General features: G+C 33.8%; 1 protein-coding gene across 4 annotated transcripts; it reads left to right on the top strand.

Moving 5' to 3' along the window:
• The first annotated feature begins 9 nt into the window (after positions 1-9).
• LOC106089961 (pro-resilin) lies at positions 10-15,606 on the top strand. Of its 4 annotated transcripts, none has more exons than XM_013255973.2 (5): positions 10-603; positions 671-1,310; positions 1,385-1,591; positions 1,930-2,081; positions 6,465-15,606. In XM_013255973.2, the coding sequence occupies exons 1-5, from the start codon at positions 225-227 to the stop codon at positions 6,734-6,736; spliced, it is 1,650 nt and encodes a 549-aa protein (XP_013111427.2). In that variant the 5' UTR covers positions 10-224; the 3' UTR covers positions 6,737-15,606. The 4 variants fall into 4 exon arrangements, with proteins under 4 accessions (XP_013111427.2, XP_013111426.2, XP_013111430.1 ...); XM_013255972.2 differs by having other exon boundaries at positions 650-1,310; XM_013255976.2 differs by lacking the exon at positions 6,465-15,606 and adding an exon at positions 5,797-5,864.
• The last annotated feature ends 2,847 nt before the right edge of the window (positions 15,607-18,453 follow it).

Raw genomic sequence — 18,453 nt, 5'->3', positions numbered from 1 at the left:
GCTTTGCCATCAAAAAAAGCCGTGTAGAGAAAAAGTTAAAATAAAGTTGATAATTTCTCATTGTATAGGAGGAAAATAATGTTATTCAATTGATAAAAGTGAATGAAAACTTAAGTCTCAGACAATAAACGCATTGATCAATAAATAATTTGGGGAAAATCAATTGACGGATAAAAGCCGCAGTTGAAATTAAATTGTGAGAGGAAATAGTGTGTATCAAGAATATGGAAGCTCCTACAACAGTAGATACGGTGCCAATAACTGGCGGTGTAGCTCCCACACGTGGCCGTGGAGGCGGTATGCGTGGGTCATTTGAACGCGGACGTGGCAGGGGAATGGGCAGAGGTCAGTACTCTGGTATGGGAGCTCCTGGTGGTTTTTCCAGTAGAGGTGGCTATGGACCACGTGGGGGTGGTATGGGAGGAGCACCCATGGGATATCCAAGTCGGGGGGGTTTTGCACCTAGAGGGGCACCACCCATGCGCGGTGGACCTGGGGTAGGTGGGGGTCCAGGTGGATACATGGGCAGGGGTGGTTATCAAGGAGCTCCCCGTGGCGGTCCACCCATGAGAGGAACAGGACGTATGCCGCTGTATACCCAACGTAAGTATAATCTATTAGAATAATTGAAAACTACTGATTTGATTAGAGCTGCCTTTGGACGCTGCAGAACCTAAACAACATACTGGAGTGGATAATAATAAAACTATCTCACCTGTACAAGCTTCAGCCAATAACCAAGTTGTGGCCATCAAAGAGGATAATTCTGCAGCCAGTACAACGGATGTCGCTGCAGTGGCTCAGGAAAGTGCTGATCCCAATGGTACTGTAGTGGCCGCACCTACAGCGCCGTTGGTCAGCAAACCCCCTCTAATAGGGACGTCGCCCAACTACAGGGGTCGTGGCCGCGGTGGACCAAGAGGAGGTGGTCGTGGTGCATATAATCCCCACAATGGCAGTGCTGGAGGCATGATGTCAATGCATGGCGGTGCACCTATGCAAGAACACGGAATGGTGCGTCGCGGTGGACCACCACGGGGACGTGGTTCCTACCAAGGTACAGGTATGACGCGTCCTCCCATGCATCAACATCAGCATCCATCACCCCATGTGCCCAATACACAGGTTGCACCGGTGTCACTGAAGAGAGGTGCTCCTGGTGGACCTCCTGGTCCTAAACGTGGACGTTATGAAACTGGTCCATATTCACAAAGAGCACCAGCACCTAAATATCACCAGCCACCACATATGACACAACAGACATCTAGTTATGGTGTAACACATCAGCCAGCACCACCACCACCTCAAAGGTAATAATGCAATGTGAAAAATCTAAAGTGATTTATATTTAAAGCCTCTCTTTATTTTTATTTTTGTACAATAGCCACCATGGTTATCCCCCACATGTTCCCGCTCAAACGATGGATCCCTATGCACAGTCCTATGCTGCACCACAGACGCAAACCGCATACAATGGATATGGTCAAACAGCAACATATGCGCATACAGCTCCGGCTCATTCGACTACACATCAAGCAAATACAGCTTATACCGGTAGCGAATATGATCAAAGCCAATATCAAGGATATAGGTAACGTAAAAAGACAAATAAATTTTCATTTCATATTCAATTGTTTTTGGTCATTACTTAGCCAAGTGGTGAATATAGTACCATAAATTTTTAAAACGTTGCTATAAAATTTCTTAGGAAAAAACTAGTGAGATGATGGAATATCACTCAAACGAGATAATTTTTTTTTTATTTGTACCTAAACGTAAATAATCATTTAATTAACAAACAACAAACGAAAATAATTTAGTAATAAACGAATACCCTTTTAATTTTATTTCAATATTCTTAAAATAAATACTATCAATATTTTCATTATTGATTTTCATTGACTTGTAACATTTTCTTTGTTTCTTCAGTTCTACGTATGCCCAACAAGATACCCGCTATCAAACATATGGCCAAGATTATACACAACAGTATGGAGCGCCAGCTGTTGATTACAATACATCGCAAGCAGATTACTCTCAACATGCCCAAACATACGATGAGCGTGCATACGCTGGTTATGGTGAGTTCGAAAAACCTTTATGATTTTTTTCTTCATATATTTTTATTATTTCTCTATGCTGAAGTACTTTCCACAAGGCTCACCTCTGCTTTTTTAAGATTTTAAAATAAAGTTATTGTGAAGTTCTACATGGACACTTTGCCAAAAAATGGTCGATCGTGTGAATTTGATATCTTAATCGGTTTATATCAATGATTATTTTTGTGTAGCCTACATATTATATATATGGGATTAACGTGTCTCATTGGCTAGATATGCCCGTTTTTAAAAGTTTATGCTTTCACAGCCGCCACTAAAGAGAAACATCCCTTAACTTCAAACAATGCCACCCTGTTCCCGCGGCGATCGGTCCTTTGGACCAGACGGAGCTTGCTCAACTACAGGAGCTAGACGAGGTTCGCTTTATGGGTCTGACAGCTGCAATATATACCCATTGCATAGCAAGCGGTTTGCAAATTGCAAATTTTGCCCATGAACATTGCACTAAGGAACAGAGGCAAACTTCTCACATATAAATCAGTGCTGTCCGATTCAAGTTTAAGCTCAATGATATGGGACCTTCTTTTTACAGACGAGTCCGAACGGCATGCCGCAGTGCGACTCCTCTTTGAAGAGAATTGAAGTTAAATTTCCTGTCCAGCAAAAAACCCAGGTATTTTGCGCTTTCAGTAAATGGAACATTGTCCTCTCAGAAGGAGACAGGTGCCACTGTATATAAGCTGTGTCTCCCGCTGAAAAGAACTACTTCCGTCTTACATGGATTTACACCTAGACCACTTTTGGAGGCCCACTGCTGACGCACTTGGAGCTTCCTAAAGTATATTTCTAGGAGTGCTGGAAATCCAATCTCTTGCTCGATATGACCACACTTTGCCTTGGCTCTCGGCTCCTAAGCAGATTCCAAAATGTTTTCCAGATAATTAGTTGCATTTCCTGTGGCTCTGTGGATTACTAATCAAAGGGATTCTCAGTGTACAACACACTGCTATAACAACAACAAAGGGATCCTCAGGTTCTTCGAAGAAGAGAGAGTGAAGGTGGTTGCCTATGCTGATGACGTCTTTGTTTTGGTTGCCAGCCGTTTTCTCTCTACCATCACGGATTTCCTTCAGGGTACGCTGAGGAAGCTGTGTCATGATGAGTGAGGGCCAATGACTTGACTCATCAGAAGAAGGATGTATGGCGAGTTTCGGTCCTGGATAGAGTGGAGTTGGCACTCTTTTGCCAAACGAGTGCTGAAAGCGTTCTACTCATGTCGCTACTCGACAGGGTGGAAATGGGGACTTAAACCAGGAGTTGTTGTTGTTCTAGCAGTTTATTGTACACTGAGGCTGCAGCCCTTGACGATGAAAGACTCCATCGGGCCAATTCGGTACGTACGACCGGCCCATAGCAGGCGGTTGTACGTACCGAATTGACTCGATCGGCAAGAGCTGCCACCTGTGTACAACACAGTACAACAACAACGTGGCATTGACGAAGCGCCGAACTATGTTCTGGGGCGAACCTGAAGTTTGTCTTCACGGGGGGGAGTCTTGGCATGGGGGCGTCCCGCCCATCTCCTTCTGGGCTCAATCTCAATATATTGGGTTGCCCAAAAAGTAATTGCGGATTTTTCATATAATCGGCGTTGAAAAATTTTTCACAGCTTGTGACTCTGTAATTGCATTCTTTCTTCTGTCAGTTATCAGCTGTTACTTTTAGCTTGCTTTAGAAAAAAAGTGTAAAAAAAGTATATTTGATTAAAGTTCATTCTAAGTTTTATTAAAAATGCATTTACTTTCTTTTAAAAAATCCGGCAACCCAATACTAATTGGTTTCTTGAATATTGCCATTTTTCGGATTTTAAATTTTTGTCTATATAGAAAATTTAATTAAAATATTTTTATTGGAAAACGTTTATAAATTTTTTTTTAATTATGTTATCGAATTTATTCGACTGAGAAGATTTAAAAAAAAAGTCTGTTAAAAAAATTTGTTTAAGAAAAATTTTTCATTAAAATATAATCAAAATTTTCCTCGAAATTTGAAAATTTTAAATTTTGTAAAAATCTTTTTTTTTTTTTTTTTTAATCTTAATAGTTCATCAAAATCGGATCACATTTAGATATAGCTGCCATATATATATCTTTCATCCGATTTGCCTTTTAAAGCCGAAGAAGCCATAATTTTTGTCTGATCGTTACCAAATTCAAAATGAAGTGCTTTTTTGACGTCCCAATATGTGTGCAATATTTCATAAGAATCTGATCAGATTTAGAAATAGCTCCCATATATATCTTTCGTCCGATATCATCTTTTAAGGCTGTCGTACCCACAATTTTGGTCCGGTTGTTACAAAATTTGCCATGAAATGTTTTATTTATGTTTTTATGAAAAATGGTTCAGATTTAGATATACATTCCATACATATCTAAATCATTTCATACATATCTAAATCAGTTTTTCAATAGGTATACAAAATGAAAGTCTGGCTAGATTTCAAAGTAGTTTTCATATATTGAATGTAGTATGTATGTTGACTCGGTGGTGCAGGTTATTATATAGTCGGCTCCGTCCGCCTTTTGCCTTTCCTATCTGGTTACTTCCCATTTTCGTTTTAAATAAATTAACGATAGTATCGATACTATCGATATTTATTATTAAAACTATCGAAAATATTGAATGTTGCGATTATCTATAGTTTGCCAGTTCTATTACTTATATCATTATAACGATTTATTGTTCAATACACAAACATTTTGTTAAATTCGAAGTGTTTAGATAGAGATCGGCAACAATAGCCGGTTGTGATTTGCTAGCCATATATAAGGCAATTACACAATTGCGTTTGAACTCCATCACACTCTTTTTAAACAATATAATGAGCTGTAAATAAAATAAATTTCGCGTAGCTATCATTTCTAGTTTAACAGATATGAAAACAGTTTGAACTTGATAAAACTTCGTGTCATCTACCCTGTTGTATAGTAAATAGGTGGTTCTTGGATTGAAATGTTTACTTCATCAGCGTGCCTTGGATGTAGTGGGCGCTTTAACTCCAAACCCAGACCCAGAAACACTTGAATAGATTACTTCACATACTTTTAAAAGGCTGCTAGCAATTGGTGTCTTTAATCCAACCATAATGTTGATATCAGACTAAACTTCAAATACCTTTGAATATACATATGCTCCATAATGGAAAGTTAATGGGCAATTTTGCAAAATTGTCATGTCATGTCATGACTTTTGGAAGCTGCCGCAATTCAACAAAAAGTTGTGAAAGTTGCCAAGCTGTTTCTTATATAATCATTCCCATGGTCTCTTTCTGATCAACTGTGGATTTGTCAAGTCAATCAATCACAGTGATAGGGGTTAAATATCTGGTTGACTTTATTTCTCATATACCAAACAATATACTTGATAATACTTTGTATGAGCTCAAAGTTAGGATTGAGGCATGTGTCGAACTAGGATTGAGGGTAACTTGTTACGCATAACAAATAAATTCAATCCGTTATTGTGGAAAGTACTATAGAGAAGATATACACATTTTAACGATTTTTTATTTTTCTATTTCAACATATACACATATCTACATTTATATATATTACTTTGTCAAAACAAATAGTCTTATTTAAAATATATTTTAAAATTATATTGTTATCGTATTAACATATAAATATCTTGCACCATTGTGCCAAAAACTCTTTATCTATTCCCCCCTAATCAGACACACAGTCATATCAGCAAAGCTACTCGAATGCAGGATACTATTAAGTAAACCAAAAATAAAGGAAATTAAAAAAAAAAATACCATATTCATAAAATATAAATTTAGATCTTAAATTAAACCTCTTTTCATTACGCTGTGCGTGCCGATGATATATAAATATTTGCTGCGAAACAATTATGATCAAGCCAAAACAACCAAGGAATAAGAGACAACATCGTCGTCCATCGTCTGTCTGTTGCTGCATACCAAATAAACATACTTAATAAAATTAACAAAATGAAACGGCAACAACAAAATCATTATTGAAAGAAAAATGCTAAATGAAAGAGTAAAACTTTAAATATATATAAAGATATTAGAGATTAGTAGCAGTATACTATATAACAACTACAGCAACAACACCAACAACATCCAGCAACAATTGCATATATATTTTGTCACACTTTTTATTTAAGTGGAATTCAGCTTTTTTTCTCTTAATATATATATATATAAGCATAAAATGTCTAAATTATTCTATACCATCAACTTATCTATTATACAAGAAAAAAGAAGAACCAATGACAAAATAGCACATTTGTTTATAATTTAAAATTGACCCTTTAACACAAGCTATGGGAAGCTAAAACGTCCATTTCTCTCTTTTTCCCCTCTCCCACATATAGAAGTAACGGACAAAGCAGTGCATTTCTGCACACAATCGATATCGATATTTGTTTTTCTATACTATATATACTGTAAAAATTTGTATTTTTTACTTTTTGACAAAATCAATGATGTTCTGTTTTTTTTTTTTACTTTCTTGCCTTTAGTTTCCCCCTTTTCTTTTCTAACACTTGTATGCAACTTTTTTTCTTTTTTTTTTAATTCTTTCGCCTTGCAATACTATATCTACAAATACATATATTATGTAATTTTTTTGACATCAATAAATTAAAAATAATAGCTTATTGTTGTATACAACAAGAAAGAAAAAGGAAAATCATAAAAACTATTTTTTTTTTTGTAAATTTAAGACTAAAAACTATGTTTACTGTTTTATTTTCGCATCCCCCGACATTTGCATCATATATACACAAATATATATAATCATAATTTATATATATAAGAATATGAAAATCTTATATTTTTTTCTCTTAAATATATACCTAGGGAGTTTTTGTTAAGTATGGCAATACTTAAAAGATGGACCATCATTTAATTATGGAATAATGCAAAGATTAAAGAGATTATAAATATTTTTTGATATATAACTAATTATAACTAACAGTTTAATATATACAGCCTAAATGGTTAAACAAACATTTTAATTATCGGCCTTAAAAACAATTAAACTGCATTGTCACCTGAAATGTTAAGGGCCTAATTTTCAATATTCTTTGATGTTAGTTTTTTAAAATGCTATCTCATAGGAGTTGGGATTGAGATATGTGCTGTCGGTTTTTTTATCTATATGCCAGATAAGAATAAAGCGCCTTTTGCTACATATCATCCGCTTTTCATCAGAAAGATGTATGTATGTAAAAAATCAAGCTTAAAGTACGTCTACAATAATAAATAACACAGTCATCTGGTTTCCCTTTATAAAATCAGCTGACGTGAGTCATAAATCCCGATTTATTGAGCAGCGTAAATAACTTAAAGACACCGAAAATGCAAATTTTGCATGTAGTATAAAATCATAACGATGTGCATTAGTGGTATAAACGGGTGTGGTAGTCAAATCTTATTGATTTTACCAATTTGCCTAGAGCTTGGAGTTTCAATCGAAATAATCTGATTTAATCAAACAGGCCGAACTGCAAAAATCTTAACTGGGTTATTAATTTTATTCCACCACTTTGCCACTTAGTTCATCTTTTTGTTGGTTCGGAGCTCGACATATGCTGTATTTTTATTTTTATTCATATACATTTGCATTTGTACTGCTTTTTAAATCCACATTCAATGCCTCACATGTATCAGAAGATGTATACAACTCTCCTAGATGCAAAATATGACTACACATAAAGAACAAGTCTGGTAACACCCTTAATTTCTGTGGAAATGTTTTTTTTCTGACGATATATAAATATATAACGGCAATTGTGTACTGGACTTACCAGGACACAGTTATTGATTTTATTCTAAAACAGAAATTCCACCACTTTGACTCTTTGTTCACCTTTTTGGTGGTTCAGAGCTCGATATATGCTGTATTTTATTTTTATTCATATACATTTGCATTTGTACTGATCGAAAAAATTGCTTTTTAAATCCACATTCAATGCCTCACATGTATCAGCTCTCACAGATGCAAAATTTGACTACACATAAACTACAAGTCTGGTAACACCCTTAATCTCTGTTGACATGTGTTTTTTTTCTGGCGGTAAATATACAATGGCAATTGTATACTAATTATTACCAGGATACAGCAGAAAAGGTCAACATAACTTGTCAAAAAATGGAATAGTTCCAATGAACTTTATAAATGTTAAAGTGTGTTTAAAAAAGTTTAGCAAATATTACAAATAAGAGAAAAGTGTGAGAGAGTGCTATTATTTCACATTTTTAGATTTATCTGGCAAATTTGGAAAAATTGACAATGCCGTTTGCTTAAAGAAATTTCAAATCAGAAAATGAGCAAAAATTATACCTAGATTTAATTAAAGGTAAAATCAGGTATGTGTACAACAACCATTAGTAGTTAGCAAAAGCGAACAACAGTAAAGTATATCTATGTTCGCGTACTTTTCCAGTAAAAATTTGCAAGAGAGTAAGAACAACTTTTAAATTCTTGTTTGCTTGTTTCTCTTTACATTATTTTGCTATTTATTTTAATAAAACTGATTTTCAAAAAAACGTTTGTTCAATGCTCTGCAAATTGCTGCTGGAAAAAAACCTCCAGCAGAAATTTGCAAGCTCGCAATTGCCAAACTTTGAAAATTTTCTCGCTCTCACGTTCTCTTCTGCTGGATAATAAAGTACGAGCATGACTAATCATACCAGGCAGACACTCTTAATGTTTTACACAAATAATATATTGGCTGATTAAAGTAAAACTTTTTGTGATATTTCTCTCTGTGTATATATGCATATTTCATATTTAACTAGATGTTCCCTCTTTTAGCTATTATAAAAGTCAATCTTAAAAACTCCTTTGTATTTCTTATATATAGCTTTAAGTTAATAAAAAAATATCTCTCTTTAAATAAAAAAAAAAAACAATAAATAAAGGCATAAAAAACGATTTATGTATGTTAAAGAGAAAGATACCTTTAAGATCAAACAGGTAAAAAGTAAGCATAATAACAAATATAAATTTCTATATTTTCAGAGACAATGCAAAAATATGAATGTTAAACGATAATAATGATTTAAAACAATATACCAAACACATAAAATGCTAAAAACATTTTAATATTTTTTTTTCTTATTATCAATTTACTCATGAAGAAAAAAATAAAAATATAAAATATTAAAAAGTAAAGATACCAAAAAACAAAACAAAAAAAGAATTTTATTGATGATATTATTCTGCTAAAAGCAATCGAATATGATAAAACCATCCTGGCTAAAAAACCAAAGACTTTAAAAGTTCAACCCAAGACTGTGATATAGTGATAGTTTGAAAAAAAAAAATCATAAAAATGCTTGCCCAAGCATAAAACCCAAATGAACTGAAAATTTTTATAAACTAACTGAAATGTGTTATTCAACTTTACCAAAAATATTCCAAAGACTGAAGTTATAGAAAGCCCAAAACTCGTGCTTTTAGCACATAATTTGAGATATTTTACATTATTTTTCAGAAAAATATTTTTTTCCATTATAATTTTTTTAATGTTTATTTCAAATGTATTTATTACTTCCTAAGGAAGATTATCCAAAAAAAATAAAAAACTCCCTTTCAAAGAAAGTAAACGTTTTCAAAGAATAACTAAAATTCCTATTATACCTAGCAGAAAATGAAATTTCAATGTTCTTTTTATAAAAAGACTACAGCAAAAACAAAATAATATTGCTATGCAATGTGAAATTCCAACAATTGATTATTGTTTATAATTTTAATTTATCGTTTTTTTTTTGTAATTTAATTTATATACATATTTTTTAAAGTTTTCTATACAAAACGAAAAGAAAAATTGTAAAATCACACCACTTGCCATGCAACTTTTTGGATGTCACCATCCTGTCAGTGTTATCGAACACAAAATACTACTAACCCCCTTCTCTTACGATACAAAAGTCATGCGAGAAAATTTTTATTCTAAAGAAAATTATAAGTATAGTTGCGTACGGGCACTGTGCCATATTAATAGAATTTGAAAAGCTTATTTAGTTAAGATAAAGATAATTATTTTCTTTGCGGAGAACATTGGAAAAAACGAATAATATAGGAATGGCTTTTTTACGCTAAACGAATACCGCCTTTACAACAAAACTTCGTATGTGTGGCTTGTTAATCAATAGGTCACCAAGCATAACAAAGACAATATTTTAAATTTGAAACTAGAAAATAATAATTGGTCCGCTGAAGTTTTTCATTTATTTATTTCATTATTTTACTTTATTTTTTATTGTTTTTATATATGCATAAATATTACAAATATTTATGGATAGATTATTAAAGTTGCAACTGTACTTGTACTTGTAGCTGTACTTGAGTTATAGTTTTGAAATACCTATTATTATTACCTCGTATGGTAACTCTGGTAATTTGATGTCGATAACGGTGTTTTGGCATCAGCCATAAAATGTAAACAAACAAATCAATTCAAAAAACTTTTTAGTTGTAATGAAAGTTCAACAATTAAATTGTTATTTATAAAGTTAGGTGGAACTAGGTGGAACTTAGGGAACTAGGCCCATTTGTCGCCCCCGAAAAAGATTTAAAAAGCGCTGAAGAACACACAAAATTTACGGGAGTGTAATGCCAGACATTAGAATGAAGAAGATAAGGAACCAACATGCATGATATTAATGGAGACCAGCGTGCTGGAAAAGTTCCTTCCTATCTGCTGTTTCAAGCCCCTATTGTAGTCAAGAATGGCAAAAGTACCATGTGCCTGGACATAATTTAGACAAGAAAAAAGTTGTTCATTAGCCAGGTGTCCTGCGCCCACTCCCGCAATTTCGGGACAGTGTCATAATAGGTGCTCGGCCGTCTATAACTCCTCCTCATCCACACAAATCATGCGAAAATCCGTCATGGGTTCAGCGCGACGTTCCAGTTCTGACATTGCAATGGCTTGTAAGGACCCCTGTCAGTAGTGAGAGCGGCAGCTCCACCACATGTAGGAGCGGTCCCCTGAATAGCACCATCTGTATCTTTCGGCGGTTTAGGCCACGCCCATTGGCCAAACTTGGCTGCATACTATATGCACTCCGAGCGGACGCACACCAAGATTAAAACGTCGTCCTCGTAGCCAACAAACTGCACAATTTATCTGTCTCTCCACCAGACCACTCTGGCAGCATCTCATTTTGGCCAACAATTGTTGGATGAAGAAATATCGTGACAAGCTGTAGGCTATAAGTGTGCACTATTAAAATACGAAAAGTAAAATAAACATTACAAAGCAATACTTAACATGTTTGTAAACTATTTTAACAACTTTTATAACTGCTTTTTGTTTGTTTTTCCCTTTATTGTTGTTTTCACCAAAAAATAATGGTCAAGTGTAAAGCCAAAACAAAACCGCAGAAGCAAAACAGCTGTTTTCGAAAATTCAAAATTTTCTCTCTCAAAATTTTCCTCTCCCCGTTTAATCAGAATAGGAGAATTTTATTCGAGGGAAAAATTAATTCTCAGGGAGTTTATTCGCAGGTAGTTTTCAGAATTAGGCTGTATAAAATTTTTAAGTATCTAAGAAAATTGATATAATCACTTTGTTCTTTTAATTTTGCATATAATTCCGTTGCCTACCAATTTCTGACTTTATTCTCTTTGGTAATATGTCGTTAAATTAAGATTAAGATTATACTTAATGGCCCACGAAAAGTTGTGGTTTAAAAATGCTAAAAAGTTAAGGTGCTATTAGACGATATGTATTTTCGAATATAGCAACTATGAAAGTTGTACACATCGTGTGATACTTACGAAACATTTGATATGAAAAATTGATATTGGAAAGAAAGTGACACTACAATATGTAAGATACATATTGCATTTTAACACTGATAAATTTTTTCCATGATTTTGCCGTCATGAAATTTCTTTTCATTCATGTGCTGCAAAAATATTAACAAAGTTTTTTATAGCCTCCACCATAGAATGGGGGTATACTAATTTCGTCTGTAACTCCTCGAAATATATGCCTAAGAACCCATAAACTATATATATTCTTGATCGTCATGACATTTTAAATCGATCTAGCCTTTGTCCGTCTGTCTGTCGAAAGCACGCTAACTTTTGAAAGAGTAAAAGTGAAATTTTTCACAAATACTTGGGATTGTAAATGGGCTATATCGATCCATGTTTTGATATAGCTGCTATATAAACCGATCTTAGATCTTGACTTCTTGAGCCACTAGAGGGCACAATTCATATCCGATTTGGTGAAAATTTGCATGACATGTTTCTTTATGACTTCCAACAACTGTGCTAAGTATGGTTTAAATCGATCCATAAACTTAAACACAGTTGCCATTTGAAACCCGATCTGGGATCTTAAATTCTTGAGCCTTCAGAGGGCGTTATTATTATCCGATTTGTCTGAAATTGTGTATAACGGCGTCTCCCATAACCTTCAACATACATGTCAAACATGGTCCGAAACGGTCAATAGCCTGATACGGCTCCCATATAAACCGATCTCTCCATTTTACTTCTTAAGCTCCTTAAGGCCGCAATTTATACTCGAATTGGCCGAAATTTGACACAATGACTTCTGCTATGTTCTCCAACATTCAATTGCATTATAATCGGACCATAACTTGATATAGCTCCAATAGCATAGCAAATCTTTTCCTTAATGCTTTGTTTGCCTAAAAAGAGATACCGGAAAAAAACTTCACAGATGCGATTCATGGTGGAGGGTATATAAGATTCGGCCCGGCCGAACTTAGCACGCTTTTACTTGTTAGACTGTAAAGTAGGCTTAATTTATAAAGTAATCAATAAATGGGTCACTTAATATTATTTAACACCTACCACCTTTATGCAATAACCAAACAGAGAGCTGTTAAGGCCAAAGAGAGAGCTTTCTGAAAGTCGCGTTGAGAAATGCAACACTGCAAAAAAATGCCACAAAAGCAATGCGCAAAATTAAAGAAATTTCAACTTTGACGACTAAAATCGAGCGTCTTTCTGTGTTTCCATACGTGAAGCAGTATTTTTAGGATTTAGGAGTGAGAGTTAAAAATTTGTTTAAGGTTGCTTTTTTGACAATTGTTTGTAGAGTTGCGTTTTTCAACCCAATGCTCAAAAACTAAGCTCATTCTTTTTTGGCATTCAAGGCGCGTTGCGTTGAAAATGCAACTCTGCAAACAATCAAAAAAGCAACAGCGCAAAAGTTGACCAATTTTTATCTTTGACGCCTTAAAACACTACTTCACGCATGGCAATACAGAATGACGCTCGATTCCAGTCGTCAAAGTTGAACTTTTGCAGGTTGCTTTTGTATGAAATGTTTGCAGAGTTTTGTTTTTTTTTTAACGCAACGCTCCTCCCTTTAGGCTTTATAGTATAACTAAAACGGAACGCGACTTAATCTGGAGTTCCTTTTTTTATTAAAATTAAATAAATTTTTCTAACAAATATCGTAAATATATAAATTTTACTATACAATGAGAAAACAAAAATGCTGCATCATGACCATAAGGATGATATATAAAAATAAAATGAAATTATATATGGTATTATAACACAAAAATCGATAGAGTGGATCCCGTTTACGGTTTATAAAATGCTTATATTTTTTACTACCTATACCATTTTTTAATCTAGAAAAACATTAAAAAACAAAACATCGATTTTTAAATATCGGAACAAAGAAGGAATACGTAAAAAAATACGCTATAACATGTTCTAATTTCGATTCTTTAGAACTGCATTAAGGTAAGGTGCCTAAGACACAAGTAAGTTAAATGAACGTTGGTGTTTTTTTTATACACGAAAAAAAGAAAAACGAATTTAAAAACAAACGAAAAAAACAAATTTATAAATACATAAAACAAAAAAGGTTAATTAAAACAAAGAACAAAAATATACTTGAACTAGACAAAAGACTCATAAACATGAAAACGTCTGCAAAAAGACAATTACAAAAATAAAATGTTAAAAAAATAAATAATTTTTTATATATAGTTTTAATGTTTTTTGTTTATTATTTATTTTATTTAAATTACCCAAAATATAAAAAAAACGAGAATAAGAGAAAAAACAAAAGTGGAAAGTCCATAGAATTAAAAATTATTAAACAAACAAAAAAGAGACAAAAAATAATTAATTTGTTATTGCTTTAATTCACATTTCATTTTACAAAAAAAAAATAATTTTTTTAATTTTCTTTAAAAAATTGGGCTTGAAAAGTCAAAAAGATATAAAATAATTTTTATAATTCATAAATTATATTTTTATTTTAATTCTTTCTTTATAAAAAAAAACTAAACAAAACGAGTAAACCATAAAAGAAAACTATGAAAAAAGTTAAACGACAAAAAACTTATGCCATCAATATAGTTGAAGAAAAAAACCAAATAATTCGCATGACTGCAAAACAAACAAACTAAACATATAAGAGAAGAAATAAGACAAACAGAAGTTGCAAACATTTTTCAAGTGGTAAGTGATAATCTAAAAATAAAAATCCAGAGAAAACCAACAAAAAGGATAACAAATTATGACAAACACCTATACCACAACTATTTTACATGAAAGACTTTTAATAGCTTTATATATATTTTCCCATTTATTTTTATATATATACAAACCATACCATAATAATACTGATCTGATTATTCTATTTCAGCTGAACAATTTTTTAAAATGAAAATCACATGATAACAAAATGATGAAATGAATTACACACATCTATAACTCTACATCATATTCGGTAATTGATGATTTCAAAATGTACATATTTTATAATGAATTATCAAAAGTTTTTATATAAAGTTAAAAAAAAAATATTTTTGAGCTCTAAAGTGGGATAAACAGAATATTGTGACATTACGTCCAGGATAAATATCAGTTATATGTTTTTAAAATCGTATAAAATATGATTATATGCTTTATCGTGTATATGAACAAAATTTAATTTTTTTTCAACTTAAGCTGATTTTTCAACTGGCTACGCCACCACTTAAATAAATATCATAGATGTATACTGCGGCCAAATTGCCGCATACGTAATCGAGTGCGCTTTCATTTCGAATGCAATTTCATCTCGTGTTTAATGAATGTTATACCACTTTTATACACATTTTAATTTAAATTTGTTTATAAATTATAATCGCATTCCTAAATTTCAAAAGTTGTCATTCAATAAAGAAACGCATAATTCACAATAGAGGGATTTTGAAAGATTTTACTCGTTGACGTTTGCGGTAATTCGACCCTTGGTTGGTGGCGCTTGTGATTATAGATAAATGGGAGTTATGTAAGAACATGCCGCAAGAGGAATTCTGGTCTCAATGTTGATGTTTGCGTTTTCTAAATATACATTATTTCCTTTCCCGTGAAGGAAACTATGGCTTAATGCACGTATATAGGGTTTCCGCAGTGTTACGTTCCAATATGTATATCTTTCTTTCTTTTATTTATTTTCTTTGATATTTTTAATTTTTGCGGCAGAGTTGCCCGCTGCTGTGGATAATAGAGATTTGGTTGTTCAGCATCATCTACAAAGAAATTGAAAACAACAACATCAACGCATCATGGGTTAAATATTAAGATAAAGATCTAAAACTTCAGTATTTATTCTTTACAACTATACAAACGCAGGTCTTTTGGTTTTTTATAAGTGCTTTATCTGCTTACAACTTATGACTCTGCCTAACAAATGATGAGTGAGACTGACTTTTGTGTTTTGTGATGGGAAGCCCAAGCATACGTTCATTTAGTAACGGTACTCACTATGATTTGTTTTTGTTGAATGGACTTGCCAGCCTAAGAATTAAAGAGAACACAAGAGCAATCTTTACATATGCATGGTAACGCCAGTATATCACATATATAAACATAAAATTGTGTTTATAAATCTGAATATCTTAAAATTTTCACAGATTGTGTAGGTTGGTCTGGAAGGAAATATAGGCTATATAATTTTTTTGATATCGGAAGGGGGCTGACTCTCCCCTTATCCCAAAAGTACCACCCAAAGATAAAAGTGTACCGATCAGGATAGTATGGGATTCAATTGAAAGATATTCAGGAATAGAATACGAATTTCATATTAAAAATTGAGTCCAAATAACTGGGGGAGGCCCAAACTCCAAAACCCCCTAAAATAGGTTCATTGGACGAGCATGACAATATGGGACTCTAATGAAAGGTATTCGGGAGTAGATTACGAATATGGACAGAAAGAAGAAATAGGCTTTATAATTTGTTGATATCGGAAGGGGGCGGAACCTCCTCCGTTACCCCAAAAATACCGCCCAAAATCACAAGTGGACCGATAAAGACAATATGGATATCAAATGAAAGTTGTTGAAGAGTAAAATTCGAATATGGTATTAAACATTGGGTCCAAGTACCCAGGAAGTCGCCCTAACCCCAAAATTTTAATCAACCCTTACCCCAAAATGGATATCAAATGAAAGGTGTTGAAGAGTAAAATTCGAATATGGTATTAAAAATTGGGTCCAAGTACCCAGGAAGTCGCCCTAACCCCAAAATGTCTAAAAGCAGACAAATTGGTCGCCCATATTAATGAAAGGTATTTGGGAGTAGATTACGAATCTGGCATACAAAATCAGATCGAAGTGTAGGGAGTCACCCCACCTCCCAAAAACGCCTCAAATGGGTATATGACCCATCATCAATACATGAGACTCGGTTTGTTTGTCTGTTCCGTAGAATCAAAAAAGGAAACAGAGGTTATATAATTTGTAGATATCGGATGGTGGCTAACCCACCCCTTACTCCAAAAACGCCACCCAAAACCAAAAGAGGACTGATAGGCACAATATGGGAATCAAATAAAAGGTATTGGAGACTAGAAAATGAATGTCGTATTAAATTTTGGGTCCAAGTACCCAGCGGGCCGCCCCAATCCCAAAACTCCTCTAAACAGATATATTCGACGTTCCTATCAATATGGGACTCTAATGAAAAATGCGGTAGTGCGACACCTCTTTGGGGAGAATTTTTTACATGACCACGCATGGCATGGTACCTCGCAAATGTCGCCAGCATTAAGAGGGGATAACCACCGCTTTAAATTTTGTCCAAAGTTTCGCCAGGATTCGAATGCAGGCGTTCAGCGTCATAGGCGGACATAAGCTACAGTAGCACGTTATTCACATTCAGGGCGAAGTGTCCCCAGCGGAGCTGAGCGGGATCTGTCCAGCTAGTAATACATAAAATGCATGTGTTAACAGAGTTGTTGCTTTTAATGTCTAACACAGTTGCTAATATACTTCTTATGTCGTTAATTTTGTAATACGATAAGTGTTTTATACATGTATTGGTTATTTCGTTGTTATAGACTTAACAATACTAGAACAGTAATTAAGGTTAGATCAGATTAAATTAAGATAGTTACCAGACATGAGCAGGCGAGGTAACCTCAGAGGTCTCCATGTCTCAGTTTGTTTCCACAATCTACTTTCTCTCTGAGGTTTGAATAGGCTTCATCGATGCACCCTTGCGTACCAAGATTATGACAGGATTATGGTGTTAGTTCAATGAAACCAAGGACAGTTATCATCATTCCTAATGCCTATGTAAAGTCATATTTGTATTCTTTCCATTAATAGTAGATTATCGCTTTTTTCGCTTCGATCGTTCATCCTAGATTGGGTTAGGTTGAAAAGAGGATGTGGATATTAATTCGCCCCACGCCACTTTGGATATACACCTTTATTCAGTGAACGTCTTGTTGAGCACTCCTTATACTAAAGTAAAGTATCAAAAAAAAATCGAAGTTAGGAATTCCTAGTATAGTATTGCACCCAGAGAAAAGTTGATACCAAACGTGCTTATTTCAGTACCATACGGTATACAAAAACAATACCGTATTGGTATTGGACGAAACATAAAATGATTAGTACAGTTTCGTACTAGCCTTATTACCGAACTGGTATAGGTTTTAACACCAATCTGTTATTGGCTTTAGCACCAGACCGTCATTGGGTTTAGTACCAAACATTTTAGTACGAAAACCATTGAAAATAATTTTAATCTAATTGTATTTCGTCTTGTTGAGCACTCATAATACTAAAGTAAAGTATCCTAAAAAAATCGAAGTCAGGAATTCCTAGTATAGTATTGCACCCAGAGAAAAGTTGATACCAAACGCGCTCACTTCAGTACCATACGGTATACAAAAACAATACCGGATGGTACGGATGAAACATAAAATGATTAGTACCGTTAGATACTAGCCTTATTACCAAACTAGTATTGGTTTTAATACCAATCTGTTATTGGTCTTAGCACCAGACCGTTTTTGCTTTAAGTACCAAACCGTTATTGAATGTACTTCCTCCTATTGAACGAAA

Source organism: Stomoxys calcitrans, chromosome 2 (assembly GCF_963082655.1).
Source record: "Stomoxys calcitrans chromosome 2, idStoCalc2.1, whole genome shotgun sequence".
Taxonomy (NCBI): domain Eukaryota; kingdom Metazoa; phylum Arthropoda; class Insecta; order Diptera; family Muscidae; genus Stomoxys; species Stomoxys calcitrans.
Note: the sequence above shows the minus strand (reverse complement) of the source record. Positions and strands in the feature narration are given on the sequence as shown.

Coding starts and splice junctions, on each gene's coding strand:
- LOC106089961 (XM_013255972.2), top strand. CDS start 225: ATGGAAGCTCCTACAACAGTAGATACGGTGCCAATAACTGGCGGTGTA. Junction 604..649: donor TATGCCGCTGTATACCCAAC/GTAAGTATAATC, acceptor TGATTTGATTAG/AGCTGCCTTTGGACGCTGCA. Junction 1,592..1,929: donor AGCCAATATCAAGGATATAG/GTAACGTAAAAA, acceptor TTGTTTCTTCAG/TTCTACGTATGCCCAACAAG.